At 72.7% G+C, this 27666-nt stretch overlaps 4 protein-coding genes across 8 annotated transcripts; 2 read left to right on the forward strand and 2 right to left on the reverse strand.

Moving 5' to 3' along the window:
* Positions 1 to 332: 332 nt before the first annotated feature.
* On the reverse strand, positions 333 to 1902 carry RDH5 (retinol dehydrogenase 5; the record flags this gene model as incomplete). Its single annotated transcript, XM_082332679.1, has 4 exons — positions 333 to 556; positions 654 to 817; positions 885 to 1143; positions 1587 to 1902. The coding sequence occupies 4 exons, from the start codon at positions 1900 to 1902 to the stop codon at positions 333 to 335; spliced, it is 963 nt and encodes a 320-aa protein (XP_082188805.1).
* A 1389-nt stretch (positions 1903 to 3291) lies between these two features.
* BLOC1S1 (biogenesis of lysosomal organelles complex 1 subunit 1) lies at positions 3292 to 5413 on the reverse strand. Its single transcript, XM_082332698.1, has 4 exons — positions 5321 to 5413; positions 4947 to 5019; positions 3988 to 4120; positions 3292 to 3616 (listed from the first exon to the last, which is right to left on the reverse strand). Exons 1-4 carry the CDS (start codon positions 5379 to 5381, stop codon positions 3506 to 3508), a joined length of 378 nt encoding a protein of 125 aa, XP_082188824.1. The 5' UTR covers positions 5382 to 5413; the 3' UTR covers positions 3292 to 3505.
* A 119-nt stretch (positions 5414 to 5532) lies between these two features.
* LOC309600365 (uncharacterized protein) lies at positions 5533 to 8884 on the forward strand. Of its 3 annotated transcripts, none has more exons than XM_082332680.1 (3): positions 5533 to 5560; positions 6744 to 6869; positions 7368 to 8884. In XM_082332680.1, the coding sequence occupies exon 3, from the start codon at positions 7551 to 7553 to the stop codon at positions 8472 to 8474; it is 924 nt and encodes a 307-aa protein (XP_082188806.1). In that variant the 5' UTR covers positions 5533 to 5560; positions 6744 to 6869; positions 7368 to 7550; the 3' UTR covers positions 8475 to 8884. The 3 variants fall into 3 exon arrangements, 2 of the variants coding, with proteins under 2 accessions (XP_082188806.1, XP_082188807.1); XR_014230426.1 differs by lacking the exon at positions 5533 to 5560 and having other exon boundaries at positions 6461 to 6869; positions 7368 to 7578; positions 7979 to 8884; XM_082332681.1 differs by lacking the exon at positions 5533 to 5560 and having other exon boundaries at positions 6461 to 6869.
* Positions 8885 to 12362: 3478 nt separating this feature from the next.
* Positions 12363 to 27369, forward strand: ITGA7 (integrin subunit alpha 7). 3 transcript variants are annotated; one of them, XM_082332614.1, is made up of 25 exons: positions 12363 to 12591; positions 14391 to 14518; positions 14615 to 14694; positions 14772 to 15027; positions 17213 to 17344; positions 19016 to 19223; positions 19355 to 19548; positions 19685 to 19773; positions 19854 to 19981; positions 20637 to 20732; positions 20818 to 20879; positions 20967 to 21136; positions 21556 to 21705; positions 21806 to 21918; positions 22008 to 22206; positions 23720 to 23803; positions 23877 to 23956; positions 24076 to 24153; positions 24223 to 24325; positions 24499 to 24675; positions 24754 to 24846; positions 25011 to 25124; positions 25201 to 25299; positions 25369 to 25494; positions 26952 to 27369. In XM_082332614.1, the coding sequence occupies exons 1-25, from the start codon at positions 12422 to 12424 to the stop codon at positions 27132 to 27134; spliced, it is 3312 nt and encodes a 1103-aa protein (XP_082188740.1). In that variant the 5' UTR covers positions 12363 to 12421; the 3' UTR covers positions 27135 to 27369. The 3 variants fall into 3 exon arrangements, with proteins under 3 accessions (XP_082188740.1, XP_082188741.1, XP_082188739.1); XM_082332615.1 differs by lacking the exon at positions 17213 to 17344 and adding an exon at positions 17511 to 17630; XM_082332613.1 differs by lacking the exon at positions 17213 to 17344 and adding an exon at positions 17511 to 17630 and having other exon boundaries at positions 24499 to 24846.
* Positions 27370 to 27666: the final 297 nt, after the last annotated feature.

Below are 27666 nucleotides of genomic sequence, written 5' to 3' on the forward strand. Positions count from 1 at the left end.
GCTGGGCTCGGGGCCACGGCAACGGGACGCCGGGCTCTGCCGGGGCTGGCGGAACGGCAGCGACGGTGGCAGCATCTTCATGGGTCCCCCTGAGGGCCGTGGCCCTGGAAGCCACCCCCCCCCCCCAGTTGCAGCAGGGCTGGGGGCTCTGTGCCACAGCAACGCCACCAGCGGTCCCCGAGCCGCTCGGGGACCCCGTCCGGCCCCGGGGCTGCCGCAGGGACGAGCGCCGCAGGCAGCCGTTTGCACAGCACCCGGGACGGGCGGTTTATTTGCAGCGCTGGGGGGGGGCTGGCAGCCCTGGGGAGGGGGCTGGTGGCCGCAGCGGGGGGCTAGCGGACGCGGTGGGCTGGCTTGGGCAGGATGGTGGCCAGGGCAAAGTCGACGAGGCAGGCGGGCAGGTAGGAGGCGGGCAGCCAGAGCAGCTTGGCGTCCCAGCCGGCGCTGTAGCGGGTGCGCGGGTGCCGGGCGCTCAGCGCGTGCTCCATGCAGCGGGTCACCTTGCCGAGGTCGGCGTCGCAGATGACGTTCATGATGAGGCGCTGCACCTTGAGGTCTGGGGGACGCGGGCAGGGGAGGGGGGGTCAGGCAGGGGCAGGCAGCGCGCGGCCGGGGGAAACCGAGGCAGCGGGTGCCCCCACCGCCCCACTCACACTTGTGGAAGAAATCCTCGCCGTAGCTGAGCCGCGTCTCGGGCGCCAGGCGCTCCCAGAGCTGGCGCAGGGACGCCTCGATGCTCTCCAGGTTGGTCACCGCCGTCTTGAAGAAGCCGGGCTCCACGATGCTGACCTTCACCCCGAAGTGGTACATGTCGCGCCTGCGGGACGCACGGCCGTCAGGGCGCGGGGCGGGGGCCGCGGGGCGGGCGGGGGGCCGGCACCCACCGCAGGCTGTCCGAGAAGGCCTCGATGCAGTACTTGGAGATGCAGTAGCCGCCGCCGTTGGCGGCGAGGCGGCCCAGCACGCTGGAGGTGTTCACCACCCGGCCCCGCGCCCGCTTCAGCAGCGGCAGGAACTGGAGCGTCACCTCGATGGCCCCGAAGGCGTTGACGGCCATGACCTGGCGGTAGTCCTCCATCCCCATCCACTCCGTGGGGCCGATGGGGTTGGCCACCCCCGCGTTGTTCACTAGCCCAAAGAGACCTTGGGGGGGAACGCGCGAGGTGGGGGTGGTGGCCACGGTCCCCTCCTCTGCGTCCCTGCCCCGCGGCACCTCCCCGGGCCCCCGTCCTGCCCCCGCGGTGCCCGTCTTGCCCCCAGCCCCTCGCCAGAGCCCCCTCAGCCTTCGCCCTGGGGTGCCCTGGCGGGACCCCCTGTTCTGCCCTGTGACGCCTCCTCGGGGACCCCTAATCCTGCCCCCCAGCACCCCCTGGGTCCCATCCTGCCCCCAGCGCCTCCCCAGGGACCCCCCGTCCTGCCCTGTGCAGGTCTGACCCCACAGCATCCCTCCGTGGGACGCAAGGTCTTGCACAATCGCACCTCTCCCGAGCACACCCATCCTGCTGGGACCCCGTCCCCCCCCCCAGCACCCCCCCGGGTCCCATCCTGCCCCCCAGCACCCCCCGGGTCCCATCCTGCCCCCTCACCTTTCTCGCCCACCTCTGCCCGCACCCACTCGACGGCCCGGCGGATGCTGTCGGAGCGGGTGACGTCGAGCAGGGTGGTGCGGAGGTGGCCGGAGGAGCAGCCCCGCTGGAGGCTGTCGGCCCCTTTCTGGGTCAGGCAGGCGGCCAGCACCCGGTAGCCCCGGCGGGCCAGCCGCCGCGCCAGCAGGTTGCCGAAGCCGCTGTCGCAGCCGGTGATGAAGACGTGCTTGTCCTTGACGGAAGGCAGGGTCCGGCGGTCCCACACCAGCCAGCCCAGCGCCCAGGCCAGCGCCGCCAGCAAGAGGTACAGCCACATGGCGGGGGCCTGCGGGGCGGCGGGCGAGGAACCCGGGCGGCCTGGGCCGTGCCGCCCCCCGCCAGGACCCCCCGCGCCCCACGGCGAGCTCCTCGCACCCTCCCCGCGCACGGGACCCCCGGCCCTGCCCCACACCACGGGGGTCAGACCCCCGCCCGGGTGGGAAAAGCGGGGGGCTGAGGACTGACCCCAGCTCGCAGCACATGTGGGGCTCGGTCCGTGCCCAGGGGCACCCGGGGACCCCGGCGGTGGTCCCTGTCCTCCCAGCATGGGGGGAGCACCCCGCGTCACCCTCCCAGCGTGGGGGTAGCACCCCGCGTCCCCGGCCGCCCTCCCTCCCGGCCGCCCGCACGGCGTGCCGGGGATTAGCCGGGCGCAGTGCGTCAGCGCCTGGCCGCGACCCAGGGCCGGCGGGGCGGCACCGGGGGGTCCCGCCGCCCCCCCGTCCCCCTCCTGCGCTCCCAGGGCAGGGACGACCCCGGGCGCCCTCTGCTCCTGCCCTGCACAGGGAGGTGACCGTCACCGCTGCCTCCGGGACCCCCACCCCCCCTCCTCCCCATAAGGAAGCCCCGTGGGGGGCTGTGTCCCCCTCCAGGAGCCCCGTTTCGGGGGGTCCTTGGGGGTGTCGGGCTCCTCCCATTGCCCCCAGCAGCGGGTGCTGGCCCACTGGCACGTGGGCTCCAGGCTGGCCCCCGCGGGGCAGCGGCCCCCAGCCCTTCCCTGCCCGCGGGGGCGGCGGGGGGACACCCCGCGTGTCCCGGGTCCCCGGAGCCGGGTGCGGGCAGGGGACGGGCAGCAGCCCCCTGCCCAGCCCGGATGGCGGGGGCTCTTGGCGCGCGCAAGACCCGACGGCCTCATCTCACCGTGCCCCGCAGCCATGGCGCAGACCCACGGCGGGGGCTGCGGTGATCGTGGCTCGCTGGCACCCCTGGCCCGGGTCGGGGTGCGGAGGGGAGCCCACCCACCCAGCCCCCCCTACCTGCGGCGGGGCAGAGGGCTCCGGGTGCTGCTCGGCTGCGGCGGCAGAGGCGTCTGAGCCGGGGAGGCCACGGCCGCTCCTCCCTCTGCGCCGGGGCAGAGCCCACGGCCAAAGTTCACGGTGGGCCGAGCCCCCCCGATCCCCCCGCCGCGAGGTGCAGCTCCGGGGGGCGCTTGGGGGTGCCGGGACGCCCCTCGCCTTGTTGGGGGACCCTCACCACGGAGGAGCCCCTGAGCGGAGCCGGGAGGGAGGGCACCCCCCCAGCGCCCGCGGAGCCCCCCGGGCCCCCTTCCCAGCCCTGGGAGGGGGCAGCGCGCGGAGCTGGGGGGCCGAGCCCCCCCGGGGATTAGCGCCCTCCCGGCCCAGAAGGGGCCCTTTGTCTGCGAGAAAAAGGGGCCTCAGAGCCCGCGTTAAGCGGAAAAGAGGATGAGGGGGTTTAGGGGGGGCAGCCCAGGGCAGCGCCAGGGCCCCTCCGCACACCGCCCCTGCAACCACGCTTTATTCCGCCCGCTCCGGCGGCGTCCCCGCGGCGGCCGGGAGCAGCCGCGGCGTCACGGCTGGGTGCGCGTTATCGGCCAGGAGCAGCCGCGGTGCTGGGGGGCCGGGGGCCCCGGCAGCGGCGGCTCAGGAGCAGGAGGGCTGGAGCTGCCCCTTGTAGACGTACTCCAGGGCGGTGGCGATGGTCCGCATGTCCATCTCGATGCTGCGGGCCCAGTTCTCCACGTCGCCGATCTCCTGCCGGGATGGGGGGGCTGTCAGGTGGGATTTTGGGGGTGGGGGGTCCCACCCTGCCTCACTCCCCCCCTCCGGGCTGCCTGGGACCCCGCGGGTGCTGCCCGCCGTGGTGCCATGCGGCAGCGGGCAGATGGCACCCCCCCCTCCGCGGGGCTGGGGGCTGCAGCCCACCCACCCTCTGGCACCGGGCCGTGCCGGCGGTGGGCTCCTGGCGCAGGTGGGGCACAGGACCCCAGCCCTTGGCCAGCACCGGTGACACGGGGGGCCCGTGGGGCTGCTTCTCCGTGTGTCCCAGAGGGAACCCCCCCTCCGTGCCAAGGCAGGGGTGGGGGGCGACCTCCCCGCCCGTGCCTGGGGGCCGGGACCCCCACCTTGAGGGCCTGGTTGAAGTTCTCCACCATGGTGATCCACTGCCCCGTCTGCTTGGCGAACTGGGCCGCCTGCACCTGCAGCGTCTTCACCTCGTGGTCCAGCTTCCGCTGGTTGACGTAGGCCTGCGCCACCCTGGGGGGGACACGGGGCGGGGGGCAGGCGCGGGGAGTGGGGTCCTGCCCCAGCGGCCCCGGGCTGGGGGGTCCCCGGGGAGGGGGTGGGAAGCCTGGGGGAGCCGTGAGTGGGGCTGGGGGTCCCCGGGGCGGGAATTTGGAGGGTGGAAGGGGCCAGGGAGTTGAGGGGGTCCCTGGGCAGGGGTTTTGGGGGGGGCAGGGGTCCCTGGCTGGGGGTTTGGGGGGTCCCTGGGCAGGGGTTTTGGGGGGAAGGGGCACCAGGGTTGGGGGGGTCCCTGGCTGGGGGTTTTGGGGGTGCAGGGGTCCCTGGCTGGGGGTTTTGGGGGGTCCATGGGCAGGGATTTTGAGGGGGGCAGGGATCCCTGGCTGGGGGTTTTGGGGGGGGAAGGGGCACCGGGATCGAGGGGGGGGTCCCTTGGCAGGGGTTTTTTGGGGAAGGGGCACCAGGGGTGGGGGGGTTCCCTGGCTGGGGGGTTTGGGTGCAAGGGTGTCTGGCTGGGGTTTGGGGGGTCCCTGGGCAGGGGTTTTGGGGGTGCAGGGGTCCCTGGCTGGGGGTTTGGGGGGTCCCTGGGCAGGGGTTTTGGGGGTGCAGGGGTCCCTGGCTGGGGGTTTTGGGGGGGAAGGGGCACCGGGATCGAGGGGGGTCCCTGGCCGGGGTTTCCAGGGGTTAAAGGGGCTGGGGGGTCGGGGGTCCCCAGCTGGGGGGTTCGGGGGGGAACCCCCACAGGGTCCCTGGGGCTGCGGGGGTCCCTGGCCGGGGCTTTGGGGAGGGGGCGCTGCAGGGGTCCCTGGCGGGGGCCGGGGGCGCGGGGCCGGGGCCTCACCCCACGTTGAGGTGATCGACCAGGGCCTCGGTCAGGCGGGTGGCGGCGGCGATGGCCTCCCGGCGCCGCCGCTCTGCGGGGACGCGGCCGTCAGGGGCGGCGGGACCCCAACCCACCCCCCCCCCCGCGCACGCTGGCCGTGACGCCAGCAGGCAGCCGCGTGACGTCAGCGTCCGGGGCCGTGACATCACGCTCCACCCTGCCGGCCACCCCCGCCCCTCACCGCCGCCGTCGCTTCCCCCCCCCCCTTGACGGACAGCCCCGCCGGCCAATGGGATGCGCGCCCGCGCGGCCCCCCGCGGTGAGCGGCGGCTCCCGCCGCCAATCGGGCCGCGGGGCGGGGCCGGTCGCCATGGGGACGGGGGCGGGCTCACCCTGCAGCTCCCGCCGCTCGCTCTGCCGCGCCTGGTGCTCCTTCAGCAGCCGGGACAGCATGGCGGCCCCGGCACGGCCCGCGTCACCTGACCGCCGCGTCACCGCCGCGTCACCGCCCCGCCCCGCCTCCCGGCGCCTGCGGGCCCTATAGCGGCCATAGGGGCCGGGCCGCCGGCCTTGGGGGGGCTGTGGGGGCCTGGATGGGGGATACGGGGACCCGAGGGGCTATAGGGGCCCGGGTGAGGGCTATAGGGGCACATGTGAGGGCCATAGGGGCCCGGGTGAGGGCTATAGGGGCACGTGGGGGCTATAGGGGCCCAGCTGGTAGCCCAAAGGGGCTACAGGGGCCTGTGTGGGGCCTACAGGTGCCTGAGGGGGATACAGGGGCCTGGCTGATGGCATGCGGGGGCTACAGGGGTCCAGAGTCTATAGGGGCCTGGGTGAGGGCTAGAGGAGCCCAGCTGGTAGCCCGAGGGGGCTGTAGGGGCCCAGGTGAGGGCTACGGTGGCCCAGCTGGTAGCCCAAGGGGGCTACAGGGGCCTGTGTGGGGGCTATAGGTGCCTGAGGGGGGTACAGGGGCCTGCCTGATGGCATCAGGGGGCTATAGGGGCCTGGGTGAGGGCTACAGGGGCCTGGGTGAGGGCTAGAGGAGCCCAGCTGGTAGCCCGAGGGGGCTACAGGGGCCTGTGTGGGGGCTATAGGGGCCTGGGTGAGGGCTACAGGGGCCTGAGTGAGGGCTAGAGGAGCCCAGCTGGTAGCCCGAGGGGGCTACAGGGGCCTGTGTGGGGGCTATAGGTGCCTGAGGAGGGTACAGGGGCCTGGCTGATGGCATGAGGGGACCATAGGGGTCCACAGGGTCTATAGGGGTCTGAGTGGTGGCCTGCGAGGGTGACGGGGGCACGTCAGGGCTATAGGGAGCTGTCTGAGGGAGCGTGGAGCTGGGGGACTGTAGGAGCCCGGCTGGGGGCCTGGGGGGGTCTGGCAGCCTGGCTGGCGGCTGGGGGTCCTATAGGGGCCCGGCTGGGGGTGCGGGGTTTGTGCCGCGGGACGTATGGGTGCTATAGGGGCCTGGGGCTCTGTGGCACGGCAGGTACGTGGCTGCCTCACGCGCTGCCCGGGGCGTCGGGCTCCCTTGGCGCTGCTGGTCCCAGCTGTGCTGGCTGCTGGTCCCAGTACCAGCCGTGCGGCTGGGGGGCCTGGGCTGCGCCCCGTGAGCGACCGAGAGCCCGGGCTCGGCTGCGGCGCGAGGTGCCGGGGTCCCCGCCCCGTCCTCGGGGTGCTGGGGGACAGGCGAGCCGTCCCTCCTCCTCCCCGAGATCCGCGATGAGCGGGGCAGTGCTCTGCTCCCCGCTGGCGAGGGAGAGGCCGGGGATGCCCGGAGGAGCCGAGCGCGGCTCTGTTAAGCCCGGTTTTACTTCCCAGGTGGGGCAGCCTGCGCTGCTTGGGAATTCCCGAGCTCTCGCCTGCTTCCCGGCTGCGGCAGGACCGAGACCGGGGCTAAATCTCAAATAATCCAGAGTCATCCTTGGCAGGGCGTCCCAATGTCAGGTAGGGCCGCCGGGGCTGTCCCTGTGCCAGGGCGTAATGGCTGGGGCTGGTGGGGAGCGGGATGAGCTGGCGGGGGGGGGAGCCGGCCGGGCGCCCGGGATGCGGCCGCTGCCAGCAAAGTGCGCTAAGAAAATTAAATTGGTCTGCAGAGTGCCGGAAGGGTGAGCTGGCAGAAATGCCGGGATGCGTCTGATCTCACCGGGCTTAATCAGCCCGAGACCTGGGATGAGGCTGGTCCCTTGGCCGGGTGCCGCAGCCGAGCAGAGTGAGGAGGAGGAGGAGGAGGAGGAAGGTCTCCTCATCCTTTGGGTTGGGCAGGGGAAGGGAGTATCAGGAAGGCGAAAAGAACAGGCTGGGAGTGCAGGGAGGGGGCTGTGGTTCTGCGGGTCGGTGCGGGCAAGGGGCAGGCAGGGCTCGGGGCGCTCCGGCGGGCGCGGGGTGCAGGCAGCACGACGTTCTGCCTCCTCGCAGCCGCGGTGCTGCCTGTTTCTTCTCCAGCTCCCTTCAGGGCGCTCCCGGCAGGGGCTGCCCGCTCCTGGCCCTGTCGGGAGCGGGATGTGCGTGGATGTGGATTCTCCCCGTGGATTCAGCACCTTGTTCCTTCGCTGTCCCCTTGCCTTCGTGCTCTGAGCTGGTGACCTGGCGGAGCTCCGGCCGCAGCTACAGGAACTCGAGCATAAAATGTGGCCAAAGATAAACCAGCGATTGGGTAAAAATAACCCCAGCTTGCTCCCCGCCCGCCTGTCCGGTGCTGGCCTGCTCCAGTTACACAAACAAGTTCTTGCCTGCAGGAGCCCCTGCAGCCTCGGGAAGGGCAGAGGAGTTTGTTTTGCTGTGTCACTCGGTAGCTGCCGAGCGTGCCGGGCTAACGGGGGTGCTGCCGGGCAGAGCGTGCTCGGGGGCTGCGTGTGGCGGGGCCGCTCCGCTCCTCCCTGCGCCCAGGCCTGGCGTGTGCCGGGCTCAGCCGCTCCCGGCGAAAGGTTTGGGTGTATCGGAGGGGTTTGGTGTCCGCAGGGTAACTGCCGGCAGCTCTCCCGCCCGCGGGAGCCCCGGCGCGAGGCGCCGCTCCCAGAACCGCGCCGAGCCGGTTCCTGCCCTTCCTTCCACAGGAATGAAGATCGCTGCCCGGCTGGGGACCTCTTGGTGACGGCTGACCCTCCTGCGGGCGCCCGCGGGAGTTCGCACCTCTCCCAGGCGCTGGCTCCCGCTCTCGGCACGCGCCGGGGATGCGCCTCGGCTTCCCTGGCTGACGCCGCCTGGAACGGCAGCGAAACGCGCTCGCTCTGCCCCGCGAGGCACGACGGGCCCGGGCTGCGGGCGCGGGCGCTGCGCTGGCGCGTGGCTCCGCGGAGGACGCTCCCTGGGGGGAGCCTGGGTTCAATTCGGCCCTTCACAGAGTCCCCGGCGCCGGCGAGGTGGTTTGGCCGCGCCGGGAGAGCCCTCGGGAGCGTTTCCCTCCCTCCGTCCGCGTGGAAGCGAGCGGTGGGTCCCATCCTCGCCCTGCCCTCGCTCCGCTCCCGGCCCTCGCCGCTCCCTGACCCCAGCTGCTTCTACGCCCAGGGAGGCGCTTCCCCGCTCCCCCGCGCTCCTGCCTTCGGCTCCTGACCCCGCGAAAGCCTTGGCGAGGCTCCTGGATCCTGCCCTGGCTGCGGGAGCGGGACGAAGACGTCCCCGTGTTGCCCCCGGGCTCCGCCGCCCTTGGGCGGGATGGGGAGCTCAGCCCCGCAGCCCCCCGCGCTCCCCCCGTCTCGGGCGCGGCGGCCGGTGGGGAGAGGCTGCGGCTTCTGGGAGCTGAGGGTTCGCATCCAAGCCAGGGCTTGGAACAAAGGGAATCCTCCCAACAAGGAGTTTTCTTCTCCTGGCACGCGAGTTGCTGCCTGACCCCCCCCTCGCTCAGCCCCCAGCCGTGAAAACCCTGGCGCTTCGTGCCTGAGCGGCGGGGAACGGCGTCCCGCCGCGAGCGGGGCCGGGGGAGCGCTCCCCCAGCACGCCCTGCCTCGTCTGGAGATCGGCCCTTGCACCGAAAATAAAATTCTCTTCAGATGGCGCGGAGGGGATGACAAATCTGCTCTCGCTGCCGCCCGATCGTGCCGTGCCGTGTGCGGCAAAGCCGGCCCCGCTGAAACCCGGTCGCCGGCGGCTGGTGCCGGGGTGGGACGAGGCCGGGAAGCCCCGGGAGCCCCGAGTTGGGAATTGTCCTCTCGTCCGTTCACGAGGTGGTTTTGGGGTTGGAAATCCCCGGCCCGCGGGGCTCCGGTGGGGCCGGGCCCCCAGAGGAGCTGCGGTTGCCCGGCACGTTACCGGGCTCGGCGCGGGGAGCGGGGCGAGCCCCCGCCGCGGCACCCCGAGGGCCCGTCCTGGCCGCGCGCGGTGCTGAGCAGCGCTGCTTGGGGTGCAGGGCTGGCTCCCCCGGGGCCAGGGCTCGGGGTGCTGCTCGCGTTTGGGTCCGTTTGAGGGACAAGAAAGCGGATTTGGAGGCTGGGCTGGGAGGGGGAGGCTTGGGAGCGCGGTGCCCCCGAGGCGGCTGGCGTGGAAGCGGGGAGGAGAGGCGGTGGCAGAGCGAGCGGGGGTCCCGGCTCCTCTCCCCCTGCCCGTGGGCACCCTGAAGCCTTGATCAGCTCTTTTGGGGGCCCCCTCTGTGCTGAGGGACGGCGCCGGGAGCCCAAACCGTGGTTTTATCTGTATCGGTTGCTCATCTTGCTTCCTGGCCGTGACCACCTTCCTTTCTGTTTGTGCTCGGCCCGATGCTCGCGTGACGCCGGCCTCTTCCGCCGGGCAGCGGCAGCCGCATGAGAGCTGGCGGGGAGCGATGGGGCGCGGGGGGCGGCGGGAGGCCGAGCAGCCCCCGGGGACCGGGGCTGTTCCCGGCCTCCGCTCCCAGGCAGGGATCGGCCCTTTCCCACGTCGGGAGCGCGACGTCGGGGACGTTGGGAAGGGATTTGGGCTGCAGAAGAGGAAAGCAGGGGCGAGCGTGGGGAGGGCTGGCCGGCAGCCAGGCGGGGGGCGAGCTGGGGGGCGCGGACCCTCTCGGTCCTGCCCTCATCCCCCCCAAAGGCAGGGCCGGCCAGCAGCGAGGAGGAGGAGGAGGAGGTCGGGGTGAAGGACTGTTCCTGCGTCCAGCGCGGAGCTGGAGCCCGTTCACACGGCCGGAGCAGCTCTGCCAGCTCCCAAATATCTTCACAGGCCTTTGGAGAGCGGGAGCGGTTAAAAATAGCCAGTGTGCTGGAAAATATGACAGCCCCCCCTTTCCCACCCCGCCAAGCTGCCGTTTGGGGCACGGCACCGTGCTCGAGCCGCGGCCGCGCCTGCGGGACCCGGTCCCGCTGCTCGGGGGTCCGGCCGTGCCGGCACCGCGGGCCCCCCCGTCCCCGGGAGCCTGCGAAGGCACCGGCCCCTTCGGCGCGGGGGTGCGCGGGTCCCGCTCCTGCCGGGGCGCCAGCGGCTCCTCTCGTTTTGGGGTGCAGGGGGGTTACTCCTCTCCCAGGCCAAGGGTGGGGGTGGCTGGGGGCCTGGCAGGAGTCTGGGGACAGGGCTCGGCTGTCCTGGTCCCCTTCCCATCGCTGTGTCCCCAGGGCCGTCCCCGTGAGCACGGCCTTGGCGCTGGGGAGCTGCCGGGACGGCAAATGGCCCCCGCGCAGCGGCTGTGCCGGGTGGGTATCGCCGCAGATGACGGGGTATCGGGGTATCGCTGCGGGTGACGGGGCATCAGGGTGTCGCTGCAGGTGATGGGGTATCGGGGTATCGCTGCAGGTGATGGGGTATCGGGGTATCGCTGCGGGTGACAGGGCATCAGGGTGTCGCCGCAGGTGACGGGGTATCAGGGTACCAGAGTATCACAGTATCGGGGTATTGCTGCAGGTGATGGGGTATTGAGGTATCGGGGTATTGAGGTATCAGGGTATTGGGGTATCGCTGCAAGTGATGGGGTATCAGGGTGTCGCTGCAGGTGGTGGGGTATCGGGGTACCAGGGTATCGGGGTATCAGAGTGTTGGGGTATCAGGGTTTCAGGGTATTGCTGGAGGTGACAGGGTATCAGAGTGTTGGGGTATCAGGGTTTTGGGGTATCGCTGCAGGTGATGGGGTTTTGGGGTATCGGGGTGCCGGGGTGTTGCCCCTCGGCGGCGGCCATGCAGAGGCCGGTTGCCGTCCCGGCACACCAGGCCCAGCAGCCGTCTCGCGAGCGCTCCTCCGCTCCATCCCGGCTCACGGAGGGTGAGGGTCCGGGGGCGGGCGGCTGCCCCCCGCCGCGCCCCCGGCCGGGGAGCCCCTGCTGCCCAGCCCGGGCGCCGTGCCCGGCCCTGGGGGCCGTGGCCCCGCTCCAGCAGCGCCGGGGGGGCAGCGCGTTGGGGCCGGGGAGCCCTGGGGGGGTCACCCGCGCCCCCGGGGCTGCGCCTGGACGGGGGGGCCTCCGGCAGCATCGGCCGGGGCTGGGGGCTTCGACGGACGTCTGCCTCCGCGCGCGGGCAGGGCTGGTCCGTGCGGCGCGGGGTGCCGTGCGGGGCGGCGTGGGGTGCCGCGCAGTGCGATACGGGGGTGGTGTGCTGCAGTATGGGGGTGATGCGCTGTGCAGCACTGCGTGGGGTGCAATACGGGGTGGTGGGTGCCGTGCACTGCGATAAGGGCTGTGACGCGCAGCGATTTGGGGTGCAGTACCCTGGTACGGGGTGCGATGCCCTGCGCAGCGGTGTGAGGTGCTATGTGCAGTGCCGTGGGGCGCAGCACGCTGCGATACGGGGTGCAACGCTCTGTGCAGCGGTGTGAGGTGCTATGTGCAGTGCTGTGGGGCGCAGCACGCTGCGATACGGGATGCAACACCCTGCGCAGCGGTGTGAGGTGCTATGTGCAGTGCCGTGGGGCGCAGCACGCTGCGATACGGGGTGCAACGCCCTGCGCAGCGGTGTGAGGTGCTATGTGCAGTGCCGTGGGGCGCAGCACGCTGCGATACGGGGTGCAACGCTCTGTGCAGCGAGGTGTGGGGTGCGATGCATGGTGCTGTGGGGTGCGGGGTGCGATGTGCAGTGCCGTGGGGTGCAGCACGCTGCGATACGGGGTGCAACGCTCCGTGCAGCGAGGTGCGGGGTGCGATGCATGGTGCTGTGGGGTGCGGGGTGCGATGCCCGGTGCCGTGGGGTGCAGCACGCTGCGATACGGGGTGCAACGCTCCGTGCAGCGAGGTGCGGGGTGCGATGCCCGGTGCCGTGGGGTGCAGCACGCTGCGATACGGGGTGCAACGCTCCGTGCAGCGAGGTGCGGGGTGCGATGCCCGGTGCCGTGGGGTGCAGCACGCTGCGATATGGGGTGCAACGCTCCGTGCAGCGAGGTGCGGGGTGCGATGCCCGGTGCCGTGGGGTGCTGCTGCCCTGGCCCGGGCTGAGCCACCCGGGCCGTGACACCGGGCCGTGACACGGGGTGACCCAGCCCGCGGCAGGCGGGGCCGGGGCTGCGCTTCCCCGGCCGCCCCAGCTCCTCCTCGGCGGCGGCGGGAGCCGGGAGCGGCGGCGGCGGCCGGAGCCGGGAGCCGGGGCCGGGAGCCGGGGCCGGGGGCGGCGGCATGGCGGGGGCTCGGCGGCTGTGGCTGCCCTGGCTCTGCCTGCGGCTGCTGGCGAGCGCAGCCTTCAACCTGGACGCCACCAGCACCCTGCTGAAGGACGGCGACAAGGGCAGCCTCTTCGGCTTCGCCGTGGCTCTGCACCGGCAGCTCAGCCCCGAGCCGGCCGGGTGGTGAGTGCGGGGCCGGGGGCTCCGGTACCCGGGGGCTCCGGTACCCGGGGGCTCCGGTAGCCGCGGGGCTCCGGTACCCAGGGGGCTCCGGTACCCAGGGGGCTCCGGTACCCGGGGGCTCTGGTAGCCGCGGGGCTCCGGTACCCGGGGGGCTCCGGTAGCCGCGGGGCTCCGGTACGCGGGAGGCTCTGGTAGCCGCGGGGCTCCGGTAGCCGGGGCCGGGAGGGGCGCGGGAGCCGCGGCCCCTGCCCGGGGGGGTCACCCCGCTCTGTGCCCCCTCCTCGGGGCCGTGTCCCCCCCTTGTCCCCCCGCTGAGCCGGGGACCCCCCGCCGCTCCCCGGTGCTGCCCCTCCGGGGTGCCGAGCCCCCGACCGGAGACCCGAGGGGACGGGGACGGGCGCGGGGCCCCGCCGCCTGCGCTGCCGCTCCGAGCTGCTCGGCAGGAGCCGGGGGGGGGGGGCGATCGATGCCCCGGGCGCAGCCTCGGGGTGCTCGGGCGGAGGGACCCCCCCGCCGGGCCCCCCCGGCCCTGCCCGCCGCCTCCCCCGCGCCCGCTCGCCGCTGAGCTGGCAAACGCCCACCCGCCGCATGCCAGGGCGGCCACTGGCCGCGGGCCCCGGCCCCCGTGGCCCCCAGCCCCCGTGGCCCCCAAGGCACCTGTGGCCCCCGGGGGGCTCGAGCTGCTGGCGGGGGTCTCAGCGATGGGGACCCCTGGAGCGGGCAGGTCTCAGGGCGCTGTCGCCCGCGCCTCCCCACCCGCTCGCTAGGCCCCAGCCACCCTCCCCGGCCCCGACGCCCCGGCTCGCCGCCGCCTGCCCCCGTGCCCCCCAGGCCGGTGGCGCCGGCCGAAGCCGCCCGGCCACGCCAGCCGCCCTCTCCGCATTCTTGGCACTGGGAGGGACATTTTCGCTCCCCGGCGCCCCAGCTCGCGGGCAGGTGTTTGCGGAGCCGCTGGCACCGCGCTGGGCTCTGCCCTGCCGGCACCGCGCCGGTGTCGCCCTGCCATCCCCTCGGGTCCCCGGCAGGGCTCGGGGAGGGGTTCGCCCCCATGGCTCCTGCAGGGTCCCCTGGCCCTGGCACCCCGGGCAGTGCCCGGCGCCCAGCGCGGGGTGCGCTCCTGTGCCTCCGTCTGCCTCCCTCCTTTTTTGGGCATGTTGCTGCAGGGTTATTTTGGGTGAATTCCAGTTTATTTTTACCGGCTCTGCCTCTCCGTCACCCCCCGGGGCTCCTGGCGTCCCGAGGCCACCGTCCCCCGGGGAGAGGGGCTGGGGGTGGCCACGGGTCCCCCACGGCCACTGGGGAGCCACCGGTGGCACGGCACTCGTCCGACAGGGGAGCGAGCCCCGTCCCCTCGGGGACCCCGGGGAGGGCTGTGTGGGGTGGGGGTCTGGGTGGGGGTCGGGGTTCCCCTAACCCTGCTGCACCGGGGGGACGGGGCAGGGAGTGGGCAGGAGTGGGGGGCCCGGGTGTGCGTCACCTCCTGCGCCCCCTCCCCTGCCCACACGTGCACCGAGCTGCGGCTGAGGCCTGGGAATGGCCGTGCCGGGGCTGCAGCTGCTCGGCCGGACGGGCTGGCACCGCGCTGGGCATGCACCGCGCCGGCACGGCCAGCGGCGTGAAATCGGTGCGGGGGCGTGAGGACAGCTGCGCGGGGCCGGGGCCGCTGCGGTGGCTCCAGATGGGTGACGGGGGGTGGGACCGGGCGTGCGAAGCCGGCAGCGCGGGTGTGCCAAGCCGGCAGCGCGGGTGCGCAAGCCCGGCGCCACACGCGCCCTGACGGGGGGTCCCTGCCGCCGCAGGTTGCTGGTGGGGGCCCCCCAGGCGCCGGCCCTGCCCAGCCAAGGTGCCAACCGGACCGGGGGGCTCTTCGCCTGCCCGCTGACCCCCGAGCTCTCCGACTGCTGGCGGGTGCCCATCGACGAGGGAGGTGAGGTGCGCGCCCGGGGGCGCTCGGTCTGCGGGGACCCCCCCGGCTCCCCGCCCCGGGGGTCGCGGCGGGGCTGACGCTGCCCGTCCCCACCAGTGGACCTGCGGCGGGAGAGCAAGGAGAACCAGTGGCTGGGGGTGAGCGTGAAGAGCCAAGGCGCCGGCGGCAAGATTGTGGTGAGCGGCGGGGGGGGTGACGGCGGCGAGGGCTGCGGGGGGCCCCCAGCCCCGCCTGACCCCCTCCCCGCACGCAGACCTGCGCCCACCTGTACGAGGCGCGGCACCGGGTGCGGCAGCCCCTGGAGACGCGGGACGTGATCGGGCGCTGCTTCGTGCTGAGCCAGGACCTGCGGGTGCGGGACGAGCTGGACGGCGGCGAGTGGAAGTTCTGCGAGGGGCGGCCGCAGGGCCACGACCGCTTCGGCTCCTGCCAGCAGGGCCTGGCCGCCGCCTTCAGCCCCGACCACCATTACATCCTCTTCGGGGCCCCCGGCACCTACAACTGGAAGGGTGAGGCCGGGGGCGGCTGCGGGCGCGGGGCTGCGGGCGCTGCCTGGGTGCGCGGGTGCGCGCGCGCGTGGGTGCGTGTTCCTGCCTGGGCGGGCGTGCAAGGTGCACGCACGGCAGGTGTGCAAGCTGTGGGTGTGAGCATACGGGTGCCTGGGTGCTGCGTGTGAGCGTGCTATAGGTGTGAGCGTATGGCTGCGCGCGTGCGGTAGGTGTGAGCGTGCTATAGGTGTGAGCGTATGGCTGCGCGCATGCTGTGGGTGTGAGCGTGCTATAGGTGTGAGCGTATGGCTGCGCGCGTGCGGTGGGTGTGAGCGTGCTATAGGTGTGAGCGTATGGCTGTGTGCATGCGGTGGGTGTGAGCGTGCTATAGGTGTGAGCGTATGGCTGCGCGCATGCTGTGGGTGTGAGCGTGCTATAGGTGTGAGCGTCTGGCTGCGCGCATGCTGTGGGTGTGAGCGTGCTATAGGTGTGAGCGTATGGCTGCGTGCATGCTGTGGGTGTGAGCATATGGGTGCCTGGGTGCTGCGTGTGAGCATGCTATAGGTGTGAGCGTATGGCTGCGCGCATGCTGTGGGTGTGAGCGTGCTATAGGTGTGAGCGTATGGCTGTGTGCATGCGGTGGGTGTGAGCGTGCTATAGGTGTGAGCGTCTGGCTGCGCGCATGCTGTGGGTGTGAGCGTGCTATAGGTGTGAGCGTATGGCTGCGTGCATGCTGTGGGTGTGAGCATATGGGTGCCTGGGTGCTGCGTGTGAGCATGCTATAGGTGTGAGCGTATGGCTGCGCGCATGCTGTGGGTGTGAGCGTGCTATAGGTGTGAGCGTATGGCTGTGTGCATGCTGTGGGTGTGAGCGTGCTATAGGTGTGAGCGTATGGCTGTGTGCATGCTGTGGGTGTGAGCGTGCTATAGGTGTGAGCGTATGGCTGCGCGCATGCTGTGGGTGTGAGCGTGCTATAGGTGTGAGCGTATGGCTGCGCGCATGCTGTGGGTGTGAGCGTGCTATAGGTGTGAGCGTCTGGCTGCGCGCATGCTGTGGGTGTGAGCGTGCTATAGGTGTGAGCGTATGGCTGCGTGCATGCTGTGGGTGTGAGCATATGGGTGCCTGGGTGCTGCGTGTGAGCATGCTATAGGTGTGAGCGTATGGCTGCACGCGTGCGGTGGGTGTGAGCGTGCTATAGGTGTGAGCGTATGGCTGCGTGCATGCTGTGGGTGTGAGCGTGCTATAGGTGTGAGCGTATGGCTGCGCGCGTGCGGTGGGTGTGAGCGTGCTATAGGTGCGAGCGTCTGGCTGCATGCATGCTCTGGGTGTGAGCGTGCTATAGGTGCGAGCGTCTGGCTGCATGCATGCGGTGGGTGTGAGCGTGCTATAGGTGTGAGCGTATGGCTGCATGCATGCGGTGGGTGTGAGCGTGCTATAGGTGCGAGCGTCTGGCTGCATGCATGCTCTGGGTGTGAGCGTGCTATAGGTGCAAGCATATGGCTGCGCGCATGCTCTGGGTGTGAGCGTGCTATAGGTGCGAGCGTCTGGCTGCATGCATGCTCTGGGTGTGAGCGTGCTATAGGTGCGAGCGTCTGGCTGCATGCATGCGGTGGGTGTGAGCACGGGTGTGAGCGTGCGGTGGGTGTGAGCGCGTGTGCGCGTGCTGTGTGTGAGCAGACGGGTGTGCGCATGCGGTGTGAGTGTACCTGGGGGGGGTGCGTGCGCGTATGCCAGCGCCTGTGCACGCATGTGCACGTGCCTGCTCGATGCGTCTGCACGCTGTGGGCGCGAGCACGCTATAGGTGCAAGCTCAGCTGTGTGTTCGTGCGGTGGGTGTGAGCACGCAGGCGTGCGCACGCCGTATGAGCGTGCAGGCGTGTGCCTGCGGGCGTGTGCATGCGTGCAAGCCCGTGTGCGTGCACGCGGGCGTGCGCGCACGCGTGGGGAGGTGCGCGCCCGGGGCGGCGCGCCGGCGCTGGCCCCGCTGTGTCCGTGTGCCGGGACGCCCAGGCCAGGGCCGAGCGCAGCGGGCGAGCGCGGGGCCGTGGCGCGGCTCTGGTGCCCCTTTGTCCCCCGGCAGCAGGAGGGTCCCCAGGGGGTCCCCACCCCAGGGGGTCCCCCCACCCCAGGGGGTCCCCACCCCGGGGTCCCCCCCCACCCCAGGGGTCCCCCCCCCGGCCCCCCTCACCCCTCCTCGGTCCGGCAGGGAACCTGCGCGTGGAGCTGCTTAACCAGAGCTCCCTCGACCTGCTGCGCTACGACGACGGGCCCTACGAAGCCGGGGGCGAGAAGGACCAGGACCCCTCGCTCATCCCCGTGCCCGCCAACAGCTACTTCGGTACGGGCGCGGCGGAGCCCGGGCGCGGCGGCACGGCACGGCACCGGGGACCCCCACCGCTGCCGTGGGACCCCCTCCGGCCCCGCCGCCCGGCTCCCGCCCGCCCAGGCCGCCGTGCCCACCCTGACGCCCCTCTCTCTTTCTCTCCCGCCCGGCCGCGGCGCAGGGCTGCTCTTTGTGACAAACATTGATAGCTCAGACCCCGACCAGCTGGTCTACAAAACCCCCGAGCCCAACGAGAAGGTGCCCGGCGCGGCCGGCGACGTGGCCCAGAATAGCTACTTGGGTTCGTACGCGCCGCCGCCGGCGGCGTCCCCGTGTGCCACCCTCCCAGCGCCGTGTCCTGTGGCGTGTCCCTCGTGTCTGTGGACGGGAGAGGAAAGGCGAGGTCCCGCGGCCTCGGCCGGGGCCCTGCGAGCGGACGTGCGCACGCGTGTCCCCGTGCAACACGCGTGTCCCCGTGCGCGCGCACCGAGCGCGCCGCCCTCTGCGCCTCCCCGCAGCGCAGCGTCGCTCCCCTCCTCGTGCACGTGCCGAGCACCCCCCCTTTGCACCCCTGCTGCGTGCAGCCCCCTCCTCGTGTGCACCCCCTTGCACCCCCGCTGCATGCAGCCCCCTCCTCGTGTGCACCCCCTTTGCACCCCCGCCGCGTGCAGCCCCCTCCTCGTGTGCACCCCCTTGCACCCCCGCTGCGTGCAGCCCCCTCCTCGTGTGCACCCCCTTTGCACCCCCGCCACGTGCAGCCCCCTCCTCGTGCACCCCCCCTTGCACACCCGGCCGTGCACGCGTGCAGCTGCCCCCCTCCCCGTGCCCCACGGGGGTCCAGGCACGCGCCCGCGGCCGTCGCCCCCCGGGGAGGGGGTCCCAAACCCCCCCGGCCGGGGCTCCCTGCGGGCAGCGCTGCCTTGTCCCCGTCCCCGTCCCTGTCCTGTGTCCCGTGGCTGTGCGGGGGCTGTGGCAGGGGCACCGCCAGGCTGGGGGGGGCAGAGCCCAGGGGCGGGGGGACAGAGCCTGGCGTGGCCCCCAGCACCCCCCGTCCCCGTGCTCTTCCCTCCGGAGATGTTTCTGCATGGGGATGGCACTGGAGCCTGGCTGGGGGCTGCCGGGGGGCTCGGGGGGCTGCCGGGGGGCTGAGGGGCTGCTGGGGGGCTCGGGGGGCTCAGGGGCTGCGTGGCTGCTGGGGGGGGCCGTGCACTGCAACCACTGCATGTGGGGAAGGGGCTCCCGGCCCCCCGTCGTGGCGGGGGCTCTGCTGCTCTCTCCAGCCGGGGTGGGGGGATCTGGCCCCCGTCCGGTTCTGCTCCGGGTCTTGCTGCTCTGGCCCCAAAATCTTCCCTTCTCTCCCCAAAATCTTCCCTTCTGGCAACGCGGGGAGGGGCCGCTCCTCTGCTCCCCCGGCTTCCCCTGGCCCAGAGCTGGGGAGGGGACCCCGCAGTCCTGCCCCCCCCAGCTGCAGCCGCTGTGGCCCCGGCAGCGCAGGGCAGGGAAACTGAGGCACGAGCAGGGCCGCCCCATTCCCACGCCAAAGCACGAGGGTCCCCGAGGGGAGACCTGGCCCCGCAGGGCTGAGCAGAGAGAGAGACGGACGGAGGGACGGACGGACGGACGGGCGGACGGCGGGTGTGGGGGGCCGGGGGCCGGGCGGGCACCGACGCCTGCCCCCCTCCGCAGGCTTCTCGGTGGACTCGGGCGCGGGGCTGACGCGGAGGCAGGAGCTGAGCTTCGTCACCGGAGCCCCCCGCGCCAACCACACCGGGGCCGTCGTCATCCTGCGCCGCGACAGCGCCAACCGCCTGGTCCCCGAGGCCGTGCTGCCCGGCCAGCAGCTCACCTCCGCCTTCGGCTACGCCGTCGCCGTGCTCGACCTCAACAGCGATGGGTGAGTTTGGGGAGACCCCCCCGGGCCGTGGCGGCTTGGCCCCCCCGGTCTCGGTGCCGGGGCATCGCCCTGGCTCGGCGCACCGGGGCAGCTTGCCAGGGCTGGGGGTGATGGAGCCGCCGTCCCCGCAGCTGGATGGACCTGGTGGTGGGGGCCCCCCACTTTTTTGAGCGCAAGGAGGAGATCGGGGGGGCCGCCTACGTCTACATCAACCCGGCGGGGCGCTGGGACTCCGCCACCCCCCTCCGCCTCAACGGCACCCGCGGCTCCATGTTCGGCATCGCCCTCAGCGCCGCCGGGGACCTCAACCAGGACGGCTTTGAGGGTGAGGGGCTCGGGGGGCTCTGGGCTGGGACGCAGCCTGCGTCCTGCTGGGGGGGAGATGGTGGCACCGGGGGCCGCATCCCGCAGAGGGCCCCGGGAGGGGTCTGGGCCCCCCCTACCTGCCCGTGCCCCCCCAGACCTGGCCGTGGGAGCCCCCTTCGACGGCGCCGGCAAAGTCTACATCTACCACGGCAGCAACCTGGGCATCGTGGCAAAGCCGGCACAGGTGAGGGGGTGCGGGGCGGGGGGGTGCGTTGCCCATCGCCCCCCTGCCGCTCCCCGGTGTCACGGACGCCCTGTCCCCAGGTCCTGGACGGGGAGGGCGTGGGGGTGACGGCCTTCGGGTACTCCCTCTCGGGGGGGCTGGACGTGGATGGGAACCTCTACCCCGACCTGCTCGTCGGCTCCCTCTCCGACACCGTCGTGCTGTACAGGTGAGTGCCCCCTCCCCGAGCATCGCCCTTCCCCGAGCATCCCTGTCCCCAAATATCCCCCATCCCGGAGCATCCCCATCCCGGAGCATCCCCTGTCCCTGAGCATCCCTGTCCCCAAATATCCCCCATCCCGGAGCATCCCCTGTCCCCGAGCATCCCTGTCCCCAAATATCCCCCATCCCGGAGCATCCCCTGTCCCTGAGCATCCCCTGTCCCCGAGCATCCCTGTCCCCAAATATCCCCCATCCCGGAGCATCCCCTGTCCCCGAGCATCCCCTGTCCCCAAATATCCCTCATCCCTGAGCTTCCTCTGTCCCCGAGCATCCCCTGTCCCGGAGCATCCCTGTCCCCAAATATCCCTCATCCCTGAGCTTCCTCTGTCCCCGAGCATCCCCTGTCCCGGAGCATCCTGCCTCCCCAAGCATCCCCCATCCCCAAATGTCCCCCATCCTGGAGCATCCCCCGTCCTGGAGCACCCCCCGTCCCCGAGCACCCCCATGGCGGGGCTCCCCTCAAACCCTCCCAGGGCATCCCCTGACCCGGGGGGGCCCGCGCACGGCGGGGGTCCCGTGCAGGGGGTGAGTGCCAGGTCTGCGCAAGGCTTGGGGTGCCCCGGGGGGGCCCGGCCTGGCACCCCCTGTTCCTCCCCCGGCAGGGCCCGGCCGGTCGTCCACGTCTCCAGGAACGTCTCCCTGCTCCCCCCCAACATCGACCTGGAGCAGAGCAACTGCCAGCACCAGGAGGGCGTCTGGTGGGTGCCACCCGCTCCCCCTCCCCGCCTCCCCTCCCCGGGCACGGCCGGGGGGGTGCCCCCATCTCACCCCGTGCCCCCGCAGCGTGGACGTCCGAGCCTGCTTCAGCTACACGGCCAGTCCCGCCAGCTACAGCCCCCGCCTCGGTGAGCGCGGCGGGACGGGCGGGGGGACCGCAGACCCCGGGCTGGGAGGGAGGGCCCCCCGGCATCGCGCCCCTCCCTCTCCCGCAGTGCTGGAGTACGTCTTCGACGCCGACACGGACCGCCGGCGGCTGGGCCAGGCCCCCCGCGTCTCCTTCCTCGGCCGCCGTCCGTCGGACCCCGAGCACCAGTTCTCCAACACAGTGGAGCTGCCCCGGCAGCACGCCCGCGCCTGCGTCAAAGCCACCTTCCAGCTCCAGGTGGGTCCCCGTCCTCATCCTCATCTCCATCCTCATCCTCGTCCGTTTCCATCCCCATCCTCATCCCCGTCCTCATCCTCATCCCCATCCTCATCCCCGTCCTCATCCTCATCCCCATCATCATCCTCGTCCCTGTTTCTATCCCCATCCTCATCTTCATCCCCATCCTCATCCTTATCCCCATCCTCATCCTCATCCCTGTTTCCATCCCCATCCTCATTCTCATCCCCATCCTCATCCTCATCCCCGTCCTCATCCTCGTCCCTGTTTCCATCCCCATCCTCATTCTCATCCCCATCCTCATCCCCATCCCTGTCCCCATCCTCCTCCCCATCTTCATCCCCATCCTCATCCCCATCCCCGTCTTCATCCCCTTCTTCATCCCGGTCCCCCCTCACCCTCGCCCGCCCTGCCCGCAGGACAGCATCCGTGACAAGCTGCGCCCCATCGCCGTCACCCTCGCCTACGGCATCCAGGGAGCCGGGGCCGCGCGGCAGAGCCGGGGGACCTCCCTGCCGCCCCTCTCCCCGGTGCTCAGCCCCCAGCAGCCCAGCAGCCACCGCACCGAGGTGGGGACCCGGCCGCGTCCCCCCGCTCCCCGGGGGTCCGGGGTGCACCGGCCGGCGCGGGGGCTGCCTGGAGTGTCCCCGTCCCCCCGTGTCCCCCCAGGTGCATTTCCTGAAGCAGGGCTGCGGGGACGACAAGATCTGCCAGAGCAACCTCCAGCTCCATTTCCAGTTCTGCGCCCGCCTGGGGGACGCCGATTTCTTGCCCCTGCCCAGGTGAGGGGGGCCGGGGCGCTGCCCCCCGGGTCCCCCCCCCGCAGGACATTGGGGACCCCCGGGGGTGCTCACAGCGGCTCTGTCCCCAGGGGCGCGGACGGCACCGCCATCTTCGCCGTGAGCGACCAGAAGGACGTGGCCCTGGAGATCCACGTCACCAACCTGCCCTCGGACCCGGCGGAGCCGCAGCGGGACGGGGACGATGCCCACGAGGCCCTGCTCACCGCCACCTTCCCCCCGGAGCTGCCCTACTCCGCCCTGCGCCCCTACGACGGCCGGGCACCCTCGGTGCGGCGGGGGCCGGGGCGGGGGCGAGGATGGGGTGCTCTGGGGGTGGTACCCAGGGGGCTGGGGGTGCGGAAGGACGGGGATGGTCCTGGGGGTGCTGGAGGGCCAGGGGTGGTCCTGGGGGTGCTGGGGGTGTGGGATGGGGTCAGGCCTGGGGGTGCTGGAGGGCCAGGGGTGGTCCTGGGGGTGCTGGGGGTGTGGGATGGGGTCAGGCGTGGGGTGCAGAGGGATGGGGATGGTCCTGGGGGTGCTGGGGGTGTGGGATGGGGTCAGGCGTGGGGTGCAGAGGGATGGGGATGGTTCTGGGGGTGCTGGAGGGCCAGGGGTGGTCCTGGGGGTGCTGGGGGTGTGGGATGGGGTCAGGCGTGGGGTGCAGAGGGATGGGGATGGTCCTGGGGGTGCTGGGGGTGTGGGATGGGGTCAGGCCTGGGGGTGCTGGAGGGCCAGGGGTGGTCCTGGGGGTGCTGGGGGTGTGGGATGGGGTCAGGCGTGGGGTGCAGAGGGATGGGGATGGTCCTGGGGGCGCTGGGGGTGTGGGATGGGGTCAGGCGTGGGGTGCAGAGGGATGGGGATGGTTCTGGGGGTGCTGGGGGTGTGGGATGGGGTCAGGCCTGGGGTGCAGAGGGCTGGGGATGGTTCTGGGGGTGCTGGGGATGTGGGATGGGGTCAGGCGTGGGGTGCAGAGGGATGGGGATGGTTCTGGGGGTGCTGGGGGTGTGGGATGGGGTCAGGCGTGGGGTGCAGAGGGCTGGGGATGGTTCTGGGGGTGCTGGGGATGTGGGATGGGGTCAGGCGTGGGGTGCAGAGGGCTGGGGATGGTTCTGGGGGTGCTGGGGGTGTGGGATGGGGTCAGACCTGGGGTGCAGAGGGATGGGGATGGTCCTGGGGGCGCTGGGGGTGTGGGATGGGGTCAGACCTGGGGTGCAGAAGGATGGGGATGGTCCTGGGGGTGCTGGGGGTGTGGGATGGGGTCAGGCGTGGGGTGCAGAGGGCTGGGGATGGTTCTGGGGGTGCTGGGGTGTGGGATGGGGTCAGGCGTGGGGTGCAGAGGGCTGGGGATGGTTCTGAGGGTGCTGGGGGTGTGGGATGGGGTCAGACCTGGGGTGCAGAGGGATGGGGATGGTCCTGGGGGCGCTGGGGGTGTGGGATGGGGTCAGACCTGGGGTGCAGAAGGATGGGGATGGTCCTGGGGGTGCTGGGGGTGTGGGATGGGGTCAGGCGTGGGGTGCAGAGGGCTGGGGATGGTTCTGGGGGTGCTGGGGGTGTGGGATGGGGTCAGACGTGGGGTGCAGAGGGCTGGGGATGGTCCCAGGGGTGCTGAGGGCAGAGGCTCGGGAGGGTCCTGGGGACAGTGGGGGGACAGGGCTGGTCCTGGGGGCGCCGGGAGCGCGGGATGAGGATGGTCCTGGGGCTGCAGAGGGCTGGGGGTGCCGGGGGTGCAGGCGGGGGCCAGTCCCGGGCGCAGCGGGCGGGGGGGACGCCAGCGGCGGGGGCTCAGCGCTCTGCCCCCCAGGAGAAGCCGGTGGTGTGCCTCGCCAACCAGAACGGCTCGCAGGTGGAGTGCGAGCTGGGGAACCCCATGAAACGCGGAGCCCAGGTGGGCGCAGCTCCCCGCTCCCCCCGGCCCCCGGCCCCGGCCCCGGCCCCGGCCCTCACCCCTCTGCCCCCAGGTGCGGTTCTTCCTCATCCTCAGCACCCTGGGCATCACCATCCAGACCACGGACCTGGCGGTGGAGCTGGCCCTGTCCACGTGAGCCCGGGGGCGTCGGGGGCCTTCGCGGCGGAGCCCCGCGCTCGGCTCTGCGCGTGGGCGCGTTTGGGGGGGGGATTCGGGGTGACGCCCCCCCTGACCCCCCCGCCTCTCCCCAGGATCAGTGAGCAGCCGGGGCTGGAGCCGGTGGTGGCTCGCGCCCGCGTGGTCATCGAGCTGCCGCTCTCCGTGACGGGGTGAGTGAGGGCAGGGAGGGGGGGCCGGGACCCCCCCGGGGCTGCCCTGACCCCCGGCTGTCCCCGCAGCGTGGCCGTGCCGCCCCGGCTCTTCTTCGGCGGGGCGGTGCGGGGGGAGAGCGCCATGCGGCGGGAGAGCCAGGTGGGCAGCGCCGTGCGCTTCGAGGTCACGGTGAGTCGCCCCGACGCCCGGCTCCCGCGGCGGGGGGACGGGGGGCGCGCGGGAGGCCGGGGGTCTCGGCCCCGCTGCTCCCCTTCCCGCCCCGTGCTCCTGGATGGGGGGCGGCTGTGGGGCGGGGGGTCCGCGCTGCCCTGCTCACACCGCTGTCGTCCCCCCGCCGGCAGGTCTCCAACCGGGGCCAGTCGCTGAAGACGCTGGGCTCGGCCTTCCTCACCCTCCTCTGGCCCCACGAGATCAGCAACGGGAAATGGCTGCTCTACCCCCTGCACCTGGAGCTGGCGGCTCCCCCGGGGCAGCGGGTGGCCTGCAGCCCCCCCGCCAACCCGCTGCGCCTGGCCCTGGTACCGCCGCGGGAGGGGACGCCCGCGAGCCGGGGGGTCCCTGCCGCCCCCCTCCATCCCCGTCCTTCCCCCCTCCAGGAGCCGCCGGGGGAGGCTGACGACGCCGAGGCGCCCAGCCCGGGGTCCTGGTGGGTGCCGGCGCCCGCGGAGAGGAGGAGGAACGTCACGCTGGTGAGCGGGGCTGGGGTACCCCTGCTCCTGGGGAGCACCCGCTGTTGGGGAGCACCCGCTGTTGGGGAGCACCCGTGCCGGGGGTACCCGTGCTCCTGGGGTGCCCCCGCTCCCGGGGTGCCCCCCTGGTGGGGCGTGCGGCCGGGCTGACCCCCGTCCCGCAGGACTGCGCCCAGGGCACCGCGCGCTGCCTGGCCTTCCGCTGCCCGCTGCACAGCTTCGAGCGCGCCGCCGTGCTGACGGCGCGCGGGCGCCTCTGGAACGGCACCTTCCTGGAGGTAGGGGGGGCCGGGGCCGGGGCCGGGACCCCCGGGCCGGGGAGGGGGCTCAGCCCGTCCCGTGCCCCCGCCGCAGGAGTACCTGGCCGTCACCTCGGTGGAGCTGATCGTGCGCGCCAGCGTCTCGGTGACCTCCTCCATCAAGAACCTGGTGCTGAAGGACGCCTCCACGCAGGTCTGGCCCCGCCGCCCCGGCCCCCCGGCCCCCGGCCCCGCTGCCCCCTGACCGCCCTCCCCTCCCCAGATCCCCGTCTCCATCTACCTGGACCCCGGGGCGGCGGTGGCCGGCGGCGTGCCCTGGTGGGTCATCCTGCTGGCCGTGCTGGCCGGCGTCCTCGTCCTGGCCCTGCTGGTCTTCATCCTCTGGAAGGTGAGGGACGGGGAGGGGGTCCCCGTGGCAGGATGTGTCCCCCTCCCCACGGCACAGGGTCCCCTGGACATGCTGTGCTGTGCCACCCCAGCCATGCCATGCCGCACCGTGCCATGCCGTGCCCCCCCAGCCATGCCATGCCATGCCATGCCGCACCGTGCCATGCCGTGCCCCCCCAGCCATGCCATGCCATGCCATGCCGCACCATGCCATGCCGTGCCCCCCCAGCCATGCCATGCCATGCCGCACTGTGCCATGCCGTGCCACCCCAGCCATGCCATGCCGCACTGTGCCACGCTGTGCCACGCTGTGCCACGCTGTGCCATGCTGTGCCCCCCCAGCTGTGCCATGCCACGCTGCCATGCTGTGCCGTACTTTACCACCCCAGCCATGCCATGCCATGCCCCACTGTGCCGTGCTGTGCCATGCCACATCGTGCCATGCTGTGCCACGCCAGCTGTGCCGTGCTCCCCCAGCCGTGCCATACTGTGCCGTGCCACGCAACCCCAGCTCTGCTGCGCCACCCCGGCCATGCCGTGCCGTGCCACACAGCCTGGCCTCGCCCGGCCTCACCCTCTCGCTTCCTCCCCAGTGCGGCTTCTTCAAGCAGAGCAGCCGAAAGTCCCGCTACGCCGCTAACTATTACCGGGCCCGCCTGGGCCTGCAGCCCTCGGCGGCGGACAAGCAGGCGCTGGAGGGCGAGCGGTAACGCAGGGCTCTCCCGCCCCAGCCCCGGCGCGCAGCGAGCGCGGGTGCGCAGGGGTGCGCGAGGGCCGGCGGCCGCCCTGCGCGGGCGTGCGAGGGCCGGCAGCGTGCCGCGGCGGCGGGACGAGGGTTTGCAGCGTCTGCGTGCAGGCGTGCGAGGGTTTGCAGCGTCAGGGCGGACGGACGAGGGGTTTGCAGCGCTGGTGCGCGGGCGTGCGAGGGTTTGCAGCGCCCAGGCCAGGACGTGCGAGGGCTTGGAGTGTGGGTGTGCGTGGGTTTGCAGTGCTCGCACACGATTGTGCAAGGGTTTGCAGTGCCTGAACCGGGACGTGCGAGGGTTTGCAGTGCTGGCACACGATTGTGTGAGGGTTTGCAGTGCCCGAACCGGGACGTGCGAGGGTTTGCAGTGCTGGCACACAATTATGCAAGGGTTTGCAGTGCCTGAACCGGGACGTGCGAGGGTTTGCAGCGCTGGCACACAATTATGCAAGGGTTTGCAGTGCCCGAACCGGGACGTGCGAGGGTTTGCAGCGCCGACACACAATTATGCAAGGGTTTGCAGTGCCTGAACCAGGACGTGCGAGGGTTTGCAGCGCTGCCGTGTGGTTGTGCAAATGCCGGTGCGAAGCGCGCACCCCTGCGCTGTCGGGGCGAGCGCCGAGGGACGGGCAAGCGCCGCTGCCGCGGGCTGACGGAGCCGGTCCCGAAGCCGGGGCATCCCCGCGGGGCCCTGACTCGCCGGTCCCCCGCAGCTGGGCTTCTTCCGCCGAGCACGCTACGCGCCGCCGGCCGTGCCGCAGTACCACGCCGTGAAGATCCCGCGGGAGGAGCGGCAGCAGTTCCGCGAGGAGAAGACGGGGACGATCCAGAGGAAGGAGTGGGCCGCCAACTTGAGCGAGGCCAACGACGGCCACGTCGCCCCCAGCTCGGCGTAGCCACCCCCCCCCCCCGGGGATGGCGGCAGGCGGACGGGACGCTGGGCACGGGACCCCGGACACGGGACCCCAGGCGTGCCCTGGGGAAGGACCCTCTGGCACACGCGTGTGCCGGCACACGCCTGCCCTAGCCGGGCGCGCACGGGACTGCTGGCACCGAGACGGGCCCGGGGCCCCACAGGGAGGGCTCAGCCCCGCCACCATGCTCGTCCCAATAAACGGAGCAGCCCCTCCACAGAGACCCTCGCCCTTCCTCGCAGCCTGGGGGTGCCGGCCATGATGGGAGTGGCCGTGGGGAGCCGCCATGATGGGAGTGGCCGTGGGGAGCCGCCATGATGGGTGTGGCGGGGAATGGCGCCATGATGGGTGTGGCGGGGGGGAATGGCGCCATGATGGGTGTGGCCGTTTCGACGGGCGAGCGGGGTGACTGCGCTGCCGGGGCCGGGACGAGCCCGGTCTGCCGGGACAACGGGACGCGTCCCCGTCCCCGCCTCGCGGGTTGGGCCCGGCCGCCGCCGCCCCACCGGTAACG

This window comes from Platalea leucorodia (assembly GCF_965183815.1).
Source record: "Platalea leucorodia genome assembly, chromosome: 23".
In the NCBI taxonomy this organism is placed as follows: domain Eukaryota; kingdom Metazoa; phylum Chordata; class Aves; order Pelecaniformes; family Threskiornithidae; genus Platalea; species Platalea leucorodia.

Bases quoted from the DNA above. Each gene is read 5' to 3' on its own strand.
- LOC309600365 (XM_082332680.1), top strand. From the start codon at position 7,551: ATGTGGCCAAAGATAAACCAGCGATTGGGTAAAAATAACCCCAGCTTG.
- BLOC1S1 (XM_082332698.1), bottom strand. From the start codon at position 5,381: ATGCTGTCCCGGCTGCTGAAGGAGCACCAGGCGCGGCAGAGCGAGCGG. The intron at 5,020-5,320 runs GTGAGCCCGCCC...GCGTCCCCGCAG, and splicing joins CGAGCGGCGGGAGCTGCAGG to AGCGGCGGCGCCGGGAGGCC. The intron at 3,617-3,987 runs GTGGGGGTCCCG...CCATCCCGGCAG, and splicing joins ACTTCAACCAGGCCCTCAAG to GAGATCGGCGACGTGGAGAA.
- ITGA7 (XM_082332613.1), top strand. From the start codon at position 12,422: ATGGCGGGGGCTCGGCGGCTGTGGCTGCCCTGGCTCTGCCTGCGGCTG. The intron at 19,224-19,354 runs GTGAGTTTGGGG...CCGTCCCCGCAG, and splicing joins CTCGACCTCAACAGCGATGG to CTGGATGGACCTGGTGGTGG. The intron at 19,982-20,636 runs GTGAGTGCCCCC...CTCCCCCGGCAG, and splicing joins GACACCGTCGTGCTGTACAG to GGCCCGGCCGGTCGTCCACG.